The sequence below is a fragment of the Lissotriton helveticus genome, chromosome 6, assembly GCF_964261635.1.
Source record: "Lissotriton helveticus chromosome 6, aLisHel1.1, whole genome shotgun sequence".
In the NCBI taxonomy this organism is placed as follows: domain Eukaryota; kingdom Metazoa; phylum Chordata; class Amphibia; order Caudata; family Salamandridae; genus Lissotriton; species Lissotriton helveticus.
This window is the reverse complement of record NC_136067.1, coordinates 2,107,534,310-2,107,546,216: the sequence shown is the minus strand read 5'-3', so window position 1 is coordinate 2,107,546,216 and position 11,907 is coordinate 2,107,534,310. Positions and strand designations below refer to the sequence as shown.

Genomic DNA, 11,907 nt, shown 5'->3' with positions numbered 1-11,907 from the left:
CTACCAATCTAAAAATAGTCCTCACCTTTCAACAAATGCTTTGTCAGATTGAGTACATTGATAGAATTTCGCCCTGGTATGAATTCACATGGTTTCTCTTCTGTTTGGTTCCATGATATTGCAGTGTTGTTTCTAATGAATGTCCTTTCACACCGATTACAAGCAAATGGTTACTTCCCAGTGTGGATTTTCTGAGATGGTTCTAATAGGTGCTTTAAATCGAATGCCTTGTCCTATTCAGTAGATCAATAGGGTCTTTCCCGTGGACTTTCTGATGCTGCATTAGGATGTTCTTTGCAACAAATGTCTTGTAACATTCTGTACATTCATATAGTTTATCCCCAGTGTGGACTTTCAGAAGAAGTATTAGGCAGTCCCTTGGAAAACCGTTCTCACATTCACTTCAATCATATTGTTTCTCGCCAGTGTGGATTTTCTGATGTTGCACTAGCTTGTGCTTTAAAGTGAATGCCTTTTCACATTCAGTACATTTATATAGTTTCTCTCCTGTGTGGACGTTCAGATGTTGCATTAGGTGTGTCTTTCTCCTAAATGCCTTGCCACATTCAATACATTGATATGGTCGCTCTCCTGTGTGGGTTTTCTGATGTTCCCACAAGTGGTGTTTTCTACTGTATGCCTTGTCACATTCAGTGCATTCATATGGTTTCTCTCCAGTGTGGGTATTCTGATGTACCATTAAGTGTTGTTTTCTGAAGAATGCTTTGTCACACTCACTACAGCAATAGCGTTTCGTTCCGGTATGGATTTCCTGATGTTGATCTAGCTGGTGCTTTAGAGTGTATGCTTTGTCACATTCAGTACATTTATACGGTGTCTCTCCAGTGTGGACTTTCTGGTGTCGCGTTAGGCTTCCCTTTGCAAAAAATGCCTTGTCACATTCATTGCATTGATACTTCTTCCCAGTGTGGGTTTCTTGATGTTGCATTAACCGCTGTTTTGTAATAGAGGCCTTCTCACATTCACTACAACCAAATGGTTTCTTTCCAGTGTGTCTTTTCTGATGTAGTATAAGGGTGTGCTTTGCAGTGAATGCCTTGCCACAGTCAGAGCAATCATATGGTTTCTCTCCAGTGTGAGTTTTCTGATGTTGCTTTAATTCCCCTTTTGTAACAAATGCCTTCTCACATTCACTACAACCATATGGTTTTTCTCCAGAGTGGAATTTTTGGTGCTGTTTTAATTGCAATTTTGTAAAAAATGCCTTCTTACATTCACCACAACGGTATGGTTTCTCCCCAGAGTGGAATTTCTGATGTTGGTTTAATTGCAATTTTGTAACAAATGACTTTTCACATTCTCTACAAGCAAATGGTTTCTCTCCGGTGTGGATTTTCTGATGTCGCATGAGATAGGTTTTTGTAAAGAATGCCTTCTCACATTCACTACAACCATATGGTTTGTCTCCGGTGTGGATTTTCTGATGTTGCAAGAGATAGCTTTTTGCAATGAATGCCCTGTTACATTCAGTGCATTCATATGGTTTCTCTCCAGTATGGCATCTCTGATGTAGAATAAGGGCTCCCTTTGTAATGAACGCCTTGTCACATTCAGAGCATTTATATGGTTTCTCACCAGTGTGCACTCTCTGATGTCTTATTAGGGATGCACTTGTACTGAAAGCTGTGTCACATTCAGAGCATTCATATGGTTTTTCTCCAGTGTGGACTCTCTGATGTCGTATTAGTTCTCTGTTAGTAATGAATGCCTTGTTACATTCACTGCAACCGTACGGTTTATTTCTAGTGTGGATTTTCTGATGTTGGTTTAACAGTGCTTTTGTAAAGTATGCTTTGTCACATGCCGCACATTCATAAGGTTTTTCCCCATTGTGGACTGCATAATGTCGATGTACCTCTCCCCTTGTAACGAATGCCTTGTTACATTCAGTACATTTATATGGTTTCTCCCCTGTGTGGACTGTATGGTGTCGTATTAGCTCTTTTTTTGTAATGAATGCCTTGTCACATTCTGTACATTTATATGGTTTCTCTCCAGTGTGGATTTTCAAATGTCGCATTAGGGATTCCTTTTCAACGAATGCCTTGTCGCATTCAGTACATTTATATGGCTTCTCTTCAGTATGCATTTTCCAATGTCGCATCAGGTTTGCCTTTGCAGCAAATGCCTGGTCACATTCTGTACATTTAAATGGTTTCTCCCCGGTGTGTATATTCAGATGCTGCATTAGGTTTGTGTTTGAAATGAATGCCTTTTCACATTCAGTACATCTATATGGTTTCTCTTCCGTGTGAATTTTCAGATGATGCATTAGAGCTCCCTTAGCAACGAATGCCTTGTCACATTCACTACAACAAAAGGGTTTCACTCCAGTGTGGAATTTCTGATGTTGCTTTAACAACTCTTTTCTATAGAATGCCTTGCCACATTCTGTACATTTATATGGCTTCTCTCCAGTGTGAATTTTCAGAAGTCGCATTAAGTTTGCCTTTCTAATGAATAACTTGTCACATTCTCTACATTCACGGGGCTTTTTCCCAATGTGGATGTTTTGTTGTCGTATTAAGTCTGTCTTAGTAATGAATGCAGGTTTACATTCAGTTAGGTTAAAAGGTTTCCCATCAGCATGACCATTCTGATATGCCTGCAAGTTTCCTTTTGTAGTGAATGTGTTTTCCTCAGCATGGCTTGCCTGTTGTACCGGTAGGTGTCCTTTTGCATGCATTGCCTTTTGACATTCAGTACATTCATGTAACTTCTTCCTGGTGTCAAGACTCTTTTGAGTGAATGTCTGCCCACATTCCCTACATTTACATGTTCTGAGTCTTGCTTGGGCGACCTTGTGTACTTGTAGACAGCCAGTGGCCCTGAATGTTTTATCACATTCAGAATACTTATGTCTTTCCATTGCCTGTGATTTATGTTCAAACCCTTCTTATAATAAATACATATTGTCTTTCTTCTATGCTGACTTCATCCACTCTTTATAGAATGCTATAAGAAACAGCTTTGAGTGTTTTAGTACATTTAGAAAGTTCTCTATTCCCTAGTGTCTCTCACGTTAGTCTTTTCAAGCAGAGTATTTGTTTTCATGCTACTTCAGTGAATAAATTAAGATATATTTTTGTTTTTTGAACGGATCTTGATGGGATGAATTTTCAATGCCCAGCCTTGCAGACTTTTGCTTTAAAAAAATATATCCTAATGTCGTTTCCATCTTCCATTCCTAAAGCATTCCTTTCACCTGTAACAAAAAAAAGCAAGTCAATATAAAGAAACTATAATTATGACCTAATGCTATCTAGAAAGACTTATACTTCACATTTAAAACAAAGTGAAAGAAACTGCAATACATTTAGTCTTTCCTGTTTTCAGTTTTTGATGTGAACTGCAGAGGGGTTTGTCAGTATAAAATCAGTGGTTATTAATGTTTAGGTGTTTTTAAGTAGTGCAAATTTATTTGCACAGTTTCTATCTAGTCCTTTTATAGTAGAGATCACCAACCTTTTGTGTACTTAGAGCTACTCATGTTCAATTAAAATCATTGTGAGCTACTATTATTTGTGTTGTAATACTGACCACATCAGGCAAGATCACATTAGTGGCACCCCCCATGCAAGATTACTCACAGTGATCACTTCAGTACATCCGGCAGGACTGACAGCAGTAAAGTAAAAAAACCTTTTCAGATTGGAATGCCTCTATACGGTTAATATGACATCCATAGCTGCAATGCCCCTAGCATTAAGGTATAATATCAGTAATAGTGTATGATTTATCACTCAGATACTAGCTTTACATATATTTTGGACATTCAGACATTTTTGTCTCTAAATATTAACTATGAGTTCTGAAAACACACACTTTTTTGTCTTGAATACACTCATTAGGTCTGTAGATATTAATTCAACAAAGCAAAACGTTTCAAATTAGTAGGCTGGGATGCACATAAGAGAGCTACTTCTATCTAGTTGGAGAGCTACCAGTAGATCACAAGCTACTAGTTGGAGAAGCCTGATTTACAGACTTTTGCTTTAATTATTGTTTGCTTTGTGCACGGACATTGTAGGATAAACATAGTGTATATGAGGTTCCCCATGCTGTGGATACTCCACAGAATAATACTATTCACTTGTATTACTTTTGCCCAGGACCACCTCAGACCAAAGAGGAAAGAAGGAGATTCACTGACTAGTACAGTGCATGCCCGCAGCAGCACATGACCAATCCCTCACCAAGACCTGCCCTTCTGAAGAAAACAAAGTATGAAACATCAAAGATGACCAAGCCCTTGGCTACAACTTGTCATGCAAGAAAGCACTCTACAGCGAGTAAAAGATGTGTTTGCTTACATGTAGCATCATGCATTGGAAATGTCTAGGACAGTCTTGCCAGAACTAGTGTGCAACTCAATCCCTTGTTAATATTTTGAGCTCATGGTGCTTACGTTTAGTTCTAGACCAGTCATCGCTGACTGGCACTGGGTTCATCCACAGAGACTTACTTACTTCTAGGTTTTAAGCCTCAGATTCTACATGAAAGCTCATTTATGCTGAAACATAACAAAATACATACACATAACCCAGAAAGGTAGGCTGCTCTAAAAGTAACTAGAATACTGAATTTGGTAAGAAGTCATTCGTGTAGATCAGTGGTTCTTAACTGTGGTCTGTGGACTCCTGGAGGTTCCACAGCGCATATTCAGGGGGAGGCAGACGGATATCTCTAACCATTGTTATCCGCCAATCATAAGCATTTTGAGCTAAATAATTGTATAAAAACAGATTCACCAATAAGGATAATAGGTTCATCAAGCAACAATAATACTTATTTTAAGTCAGTCCGGTATAACCTTCCCGATGTGTTTGAAAAATGTCTTAATAGAATCCATAAATTTATGGTTAGAAAATAATAACAATTAGGATAATGTTTTTAGTTGGAATCTTCTGCTACTTCATGCTGGAGCATGTGCTAATGCACAACAACCTGAACCAGCAATCAGCTGTTACTAATAACAATGCTTCACTCTTTATGATTTTCTGGAAACACATATGTATTTGCACACTTAGAAAGCCAGTGTTCTAAGCCCTCTGTGATCTATGAGTTGTGTACACCGAGACAGCCCAAAAGAGTCTTCCAGGCTGCATGTACTCCCACCCACTGCTTTACATGAGCAGCACTTACAGACTCCAAGCACTTCCAATTTATTTTGAAAGGGGGCTTTCCCGCACTTTTCAGCAGAGCTAACATATTTCCATAAGTAAAGTACCACTTCTACCACTTCTGAGTAGCAGAATCAACATTATTGGTCTTTTAGTTTTAGGCAATAATGGCCTTTGCCTACTTTTGACATTAAAACCCTGCGTGGCAACCAGCTTTGTCCATAAAATGTTTGATTGTTGCCCAGTCTGTCCTAGGCCAATGCCAATCCCTGCAGGAACTTCTCCACTCTGTGCCCCTTCATCTTCTAGGATATTTGCAGCACCATTTTAGGACTTGGAGGGACCAGGCTTCCTCAATCTGTTCTGCACATATTTACCAAACCTTCCAGGAAGGATGGATAATTCTTCACAAGCAAGTCTTGAGGAATAAATCTCCTTCCTCTATTTGACATCTGAGGCAGGATGGGCCAGGGCTATGCTGTGTTCACCACAGCTGTGGTTGGGTTAAATCATTTCTATAAAAATAAGTCATTTGAATGGCATTATACAATACCCGGTAGAAAGCGCACCTTCTCTAGCCATCCTCTGCGTGAAAGAGAACATCTTCCAGGGGCCCAGATCCCCCTCACATGCTACCCACAGCTTATTAATCGTGTCTGGGATATATACGATGACAACCTTGTTTATTGCAGATATTCTGCCGCTCTGGGGTAATTGTAAAATAGTATTTTGGCCTCTAGTAAACTAAAGGTGGGAATCTCTTCAATGCTGGGCAAATAAAGTATGATGTCACGTCGGAGCTGCAGATAGCAAATGAACGGTACCTGCAAGAGTCCAAATGTCTCACTTTTCTCTGCAAAAATATTACCTAGTTTGAAGTAGAGATATCATCTAGATTGCCCTATTCCTTAAAACCTTTTAGACCAATGAATTGTGAAAATGGAATATATGTAATAAAGACAATTGTAAAATATTGAGTATTTTAATGTGGAGATAATTTTGTGATGTTCATTACTACTAAGGCTCCCCCTTTCAGTGTTTATTGATATTTGAAGACATATAGAGACAGAAAACAATGTGTCTTCTGTCGGTATTTATTATTATTATTTTTTTACTTTATTTAAGATTTTACATATTAACGTAACACAGGTGTGCGTTTCGAGACCAACAAACCGATGATATAGTCATGTATTTTGGTGTTTACAGTTTAAGACATTGGCCTATTCACTGTCGTCCCGCACTCCATTGTCTATAGCCAAGTATTAAGGACATTTAATTGCCCTCCCCTTCAGCACCCTCAGCACTTCCCCAGCCAATGCACTTAGTGAATATGCCGAAAGCCGTCGGACCAGTAGAGTCATGACAAGGCTCCCTGCAGAGCCCTAGGGCATCCTCTATTTCATCTCTGCGACACCTCCTGCCTCTCCACCCCACCCCAGGGGGGCCCCATAGAACAATTCACCTCCTGCCCCTCCCCCAAGGGGGCCCCATAGAATCCTTAACATTCTGCCCCCCCCGGGGCCCCATAGAATCCTTCTCCTCCTGCTCCTCCACCCCGGGGGCCCATAGAACCCTTCACCTCCTGCCCCTCCCCCCCGGGGCCCCATAGAACCCTTCACCTCCTGCCCCTCCCCGGGGGTGCCATAGAATCCTTCACCTCCTGCCCCTCCCCCCCAGGGGGCCCCATAGAATCATTCACCTCCTGCCCCTCCCCCCGGGGCCCAATAGAATCCTTTACCTCCTGCCCCTCACCCCCAGGGGGCCCCATAGAATCCTTCACCTCCTGCTTCTCCCCGCGGGGTCCCATAGAATCCTTCACCTCCTGCCCCTCCCCCCCAGGGGGCCCCATAGAACCCTTCACCTCCTGCCCCTCCCCCCAGGGGACCCCATAGAATCCTTCAACTCCTGCCCCTCCCCCCAGGGGGCCCCATAGAACCCTTCACCTCCTGCCCCTCCGCCCCAGGGAGCCCCATAGAATCCTTCACTTCCTACCCCTCCCCCCAGGGGGCCCCATAGAATCCTTCACTTCCTACCCCTCCCCCCAGGGGGCCCCATAGAATCCTTCACCTCCTGCTTCTCCCCGCGGGGCCCCATAGAATCCTTCACCTCCTGCCCCTCCCCCCCAGGGGGCCCCATAGAACCCTTCACCTCCTGCCCCTCCCCCCAGGGGACCCCATAGAATCCTTCAACTCCTGCCCCTCCCCCCAGGGGGCCCCATAGAACCCTTCACCTCCTGCCCCTCCGCCCCAGGGAGCCCCATAGAATCCTTCACCTCCTGCCCCTTCCCCCCAGGGGGCCCCATAGAACCCTTCACCTCCTGCCCCTCGCCCAGGGGGCCCCATAGAACCCTTCACCTCCTGGCCCTTCCCCTCCAGGTGGCTCCATAGAATCCTTCACCTCCTGCCCCTCCCCCTCCCCCGGGGCCCCATAGAACCCTTCACCTCCTGCCCCTCCCCCGGGGGCCCCATAGAATCCTTCACCCCCTGACCCTCCGCCCCCAGGGGGCTCCATAGAATCATTCACCTCCTGCCCCTCCCCCTGGGGCCCCATAGAATCCTTCACCTCCTGCCCCTCGCCCCCAGGGGGCCCCATAGAATCATTCACCTCCTGCCCCTCCCTCCGGGGCCCCATAGAATCCTTCACCTCCTGCCCCTCCCCCCCAGGGGGCCCCAGAGAACCCTTAACCTCCTGCCCCTCCCCCCAGGGGGCCCCATAGAATCCTTCAACTCCTGCCCCTCCCCCCCAGGGGGCCCCATTGAACCCCTCACCTCCTGCCCATCCGCCCCAGGGGGCCCCATAGAATCCTTCGCCTCCTGCCCCTCCCCCTCCAGGGGGCCCCATAGAATCCTTCACCTCCTGCCCCTCCCCCGGGGAGGGCCCATAGAATCCTTCACCTACTGCCCCTCCCCCTAAGGGGGCCCCATAGAATCCTTCACCTCCTGCCCCTCGCCCCCAGGGGGCCCCATAGAATCCTTCACCTCCTGCTTCTCCCCGCGGGGCCCCATAGAATCCTTCACCTCCTGCCCCTCCCCCCACCCCCCCAGGGGGCCCCATAGATTCCTTCACCTCCTGCCCCCACTCCCCCCCCCCCCCCGTCCAGTGCCCCCCCTCAGCCTGGGTCTGGTCCACCTCTCACTGGTGCTCTGAAATCATAAACACAAACAGTGATGACGCTGCACTCACCCCTGACCCGGGGATCCTGCTCTGTCTGCTGCAAACCCTGAGGTCGGGTTACTAAAATGGTCCCTCTGCGCCTGCGCAGACCCTGGCGGGCAGCTGTCATGGTTGCACACTGGTCGCGCCGCGCATGTGCAGACCCCTAAACTGCGCAGACCCCTAAACCTCAGTCTTGATCCCAACTAGTAGCTGAAGGTCCGCGCTTGCGCAGTTGGAAACATTCGATCTTTTTACAAACTCTAACCCGAGTTCTGCGCATGCGCAGATCTATACTCACTACCTCCGGAAGTGACGTCTCGTGTCTCTGTTGCCGCTGTCAGGAAGTGTGAGGTGCAGACAGTGGAGCTGCAGCCCCGGGGGCGCCTCGAAGCGGAGGCTTCATCTCCAGGCGCTGTGAGGCTGGTGAGTCAGAGGGGGGGGGGGGGAGAGTAAGAGGGGAGTCAGGGGGATCATCTCTGTCATCGACCCTCATCCTTCGAGCGTCGATCCCACTGACCCTGTGTCTCCTCCTGGAGGCGCCTCGAGGCCTTTACAAGCCTCAGTTTATGATCTGCATTTTTATAACCATTCGTGAATTATGTATCTATGTCCTCAGAGCACAAGTCCTGAACAATCATTGGCAAAGCCAAGAGATTTCACCATGCAAAGTCTCTTGGCTTTGCCAATGTTTGTTTAGCCATGCTGCACAGCTCAAAGTCAAACAGAGCAAAGCGCTGACACCCCAGAGTGCACCGTGGCCTGGACTGTGTTATTCTTTGTCATGTTGCACAGCAGCTCGCGAGCTTTGCATTATGTCTAAGTAAGCATTGACAAAGCCAAATACCTCTCATGTTATCTGAGAGCTGTTTGGCTTTGTTAATGTTTTTTTGTGACGATGCAAGGAGCGTTGGCTGAAATATTACTCCTGGGCGACCAACACCTGGGATATGTGGGGATGATTTCATAAACACAGTCACTCCTTTAATTACAATACCACACAAGCAATATTCCCTCTATTTTTATCCTCTGTGTGCGAGAGAGTAAGGTCTCTGTGTGCTGCAGCCAAGGCTATGTGCTCCAAGAACCTGGCCACGCATGTAGACCAGGAGTTTAAGTAGGATGAAAAAAACTAGGGTGTCTCTCAAAAGGCATGACCAATGCAATGAAGGGCTTGGCTTAAAAGCAATTAAGATAGTTTATTTAGCATAGTGTGCCACCCGACTGATATTTCGCTTCTTCTGTCATTGCATCCAAATATATAATACAAGTATCTTTACACCTACAAGAAGCCAGGATTATTGGCTTTGTCAATGGTTGTTCGTTGCATAAAGTTGTATATCATATTGTAAATGCTTCCGGTCTTGTGGTAGAGGTTGTGGCTTAATGCTCGAGCTGCCAACTTGGGAGATGGGTTTTCTGTCTCGGGTCAGACTAACATTCTGTGATTCTCTGCAAATCAGTGAATCTCCCCAGGCATATAAATAAAAAAATCCAGTAAATCGCTCCAATACCTTTGGGTTGAGTTCCCACTATATAAAACTTGCTACATTTTTTTTCTAAATGCGGGGCTGATGGTTTGCCTGTTGAAAGAATTTATGTTAAATGCAGCCCATGACGTACGCTGTGATCAGGGGAGCAACTAGACCCAACCTTCGGGAGGGGGCTAACACTCCCACCCAGGGATAGCCCTAGCACGCGTCGCACACTGTGCAACAGTCTTTCTTGGCGCCCCATCTCCTTCTTCTCCATGAATTCCATCACTACCACTCACCAACATCCGGGATCATCTGAAAGCACACGTTGTGCTTTTAAACGTCCTGCATTTCTTTTCTTAAAGCAGCACGGCTGCAGGGCTGATTGTGGGCCTTTTGAAAGTATTTATGTTAATCACAGCGTCCGTCAAGGGCTGCATTTAGCATAAATACTTTCAAAGGCACACAATAAGCCACACAGCTGAACTGTATTTAGAAAATAAATGCATCAAGTTTAAAAGCACGTACTTGTTCTTTCAGATGATTCTGAAAGCACACCTCATGTTTGTAGACTTGTTGCATTTCTTTTCTAAATAGAGCACAGCTTTGGGGTTGATTGTATGCCTTTTGAAAGTATTTGTTAAGTGCAGCCCTTGACGGGCACTGTGATTAACATAAATACTTTCAAAAGGCCCACAATCAGCCGAGCTCTAGTTAGAAAGGAAAGGCAGCAAGTATCTTTAGAGTGCAACGGTTACCCTGAGGTGTCCTGGCGCTATGCACTGCATATCAGGAGAAATGATGTCACTGAGTAAACAGCCATGTTTTCAGCCCCTTGTAAAAGAGAGGAGATCTGCTGAATTTCTCAAATGGAACGGCAGATCATTCCAGGGGATGAAACTCCTAGCTCCCCAACTGGCTTTTTAGGTCTCGTATAGGGCAGCGCATGCGCTGCCTCTGCGAGGCATCAAGTAATCAGTATTACTACTGAAACTCCACCCATTGCATTTGTCTTTGTACTGTCGCTTGCCATTGGTGGAATCTGGCATTGCTGTTCTTATCTTGCGCATTGCTGGCTTGTGGTCCGATACATCACTTCCTTTTTCTTTGGTTTTTAGAGGAAGCAGCATGGGCCAAATACAGTTAACTTACGCTGCTGGCTGTTATCTTTTTATTTAGGGACTTCTTTTTTTCTTGTGGCATTTCCACATGTGGCAGCTTCCTGCACTTACCTAAACCTGTTTATTTATTTGCCTTTAATTTATTCATAACTAAATCAGGCTTAAATGATGCTGCCCATGCAGAGGCTCGAACCCTGTTTTCCTGCTCCAAAGTCAGCAGCGTTATTGTTGAGTCACCTCTTTGCACCGTTTCTTGTATTTGGTTTCAGATGGTACATTTGTCCCTCTCAACCGTGTTTTTTAAAAATTGTATCTGTCTCCATGTGTATTATTTTTTTCTATTTATCTCTCCCCACCCCCCTCCGAGATTCTTGTTTATTTTTTAATAAGTAAATAATGCAGCCCACGCCGAGGATCGGAACCCTGTTCTCTAGCTCCAAAGTCAGCAGCGCACGCAGCCTGCCATCTGTGTTGTGTCAGGTTACAAATGGTTTCACTTTCGGGGCTTCGCTGCTGCGCTTGTTGTAAATGCCCCTCCTTTCGGTGCCTGGTTCTCTCCCAGGTGATTTCACTCACTGAATATTTTTGTGGGCTATCATATCGGCGTTCGCGCTTCTTTCTATTCCGGCATGTGATGGCCTCTCATTCCTCCTCCCGTGTGGGTCTGGCCAAGGCTGGCGATGGAGAACTCTTTCAATTGTCTCTAAACACTTCACTGTGAACACACCCGTCAAGAGGCCCCATGTTATGTGCTTCACCTTGCGTCAGGCTCTTTCATGACCTCTTCCCCAAACCGTATGTTCCATTCTGTGACTTGTAGCGTCAACATGTACATTTTAGAAATGGTCGTGGTGGTATTGCTGTGGCATGCGACCACTTGGACACAAAGTCTTAAGTTACTAACACGCTTTTATAATAGTGATAGCCAACGTACATAGCCACGAGTATATTTTTATATTATTTTCCTTCAATTGTTTTCATGATTCCCGAGTGAACATGTCACTTATCTAATGA

General features: G+C 45.3%; 1 protein-coding gene across 1 annotated transcript; it reads right to left on the bottom strand.

Moving 5' to 3' along the window:
* Window positions 1-214: 214 nt before the first annotated feature.
* LOC144763066 (uncharacterized) lies at window positions 215-2,890 on the bottom strand. The gene is made up of 3 exons (XM_078648368.1): window positions 1,478-2,890; window positions 424-1,393; window positions 215-351 (listed from the first exon to the last, which is right to left on the bottom strand). The coding sequence occupies exons 1-3, from the start codon at window positions 2,888-2,890 to the stop codon at window positions 215-217; spliced, it is 2,520 nt and encodes an 839-aa protein (XP_078504494.1).
* Between the last annotated feature and the right edge of the window lie 9,017 nt (window positions 2,891-11,907).

Excerpts from the sequence above, each read along its gene's own strand:
- LOC144763066 (XM_078648368.1), bottom strand. The coding sequence starts at position 2,890 with ATGGAAAGACATAAGTATTCTGAATGTGATAAAACATTCAGGGCCACT. Across the intron at positions 1,394-1,477 it reads AATGCACTGAATGTAACAGG|GCATTCTTTACAAAAACCTA; the intron begins GCATTCATTGCA and ends GAATGTGAGAAG. Across the intron at positions 352-423 it reads ACATCAGAAAATCCACACTG|TCCACACTGGGGATAAACTA; the intron begins GCGAGAAACAAT and ends TTCTTCTGAAAG.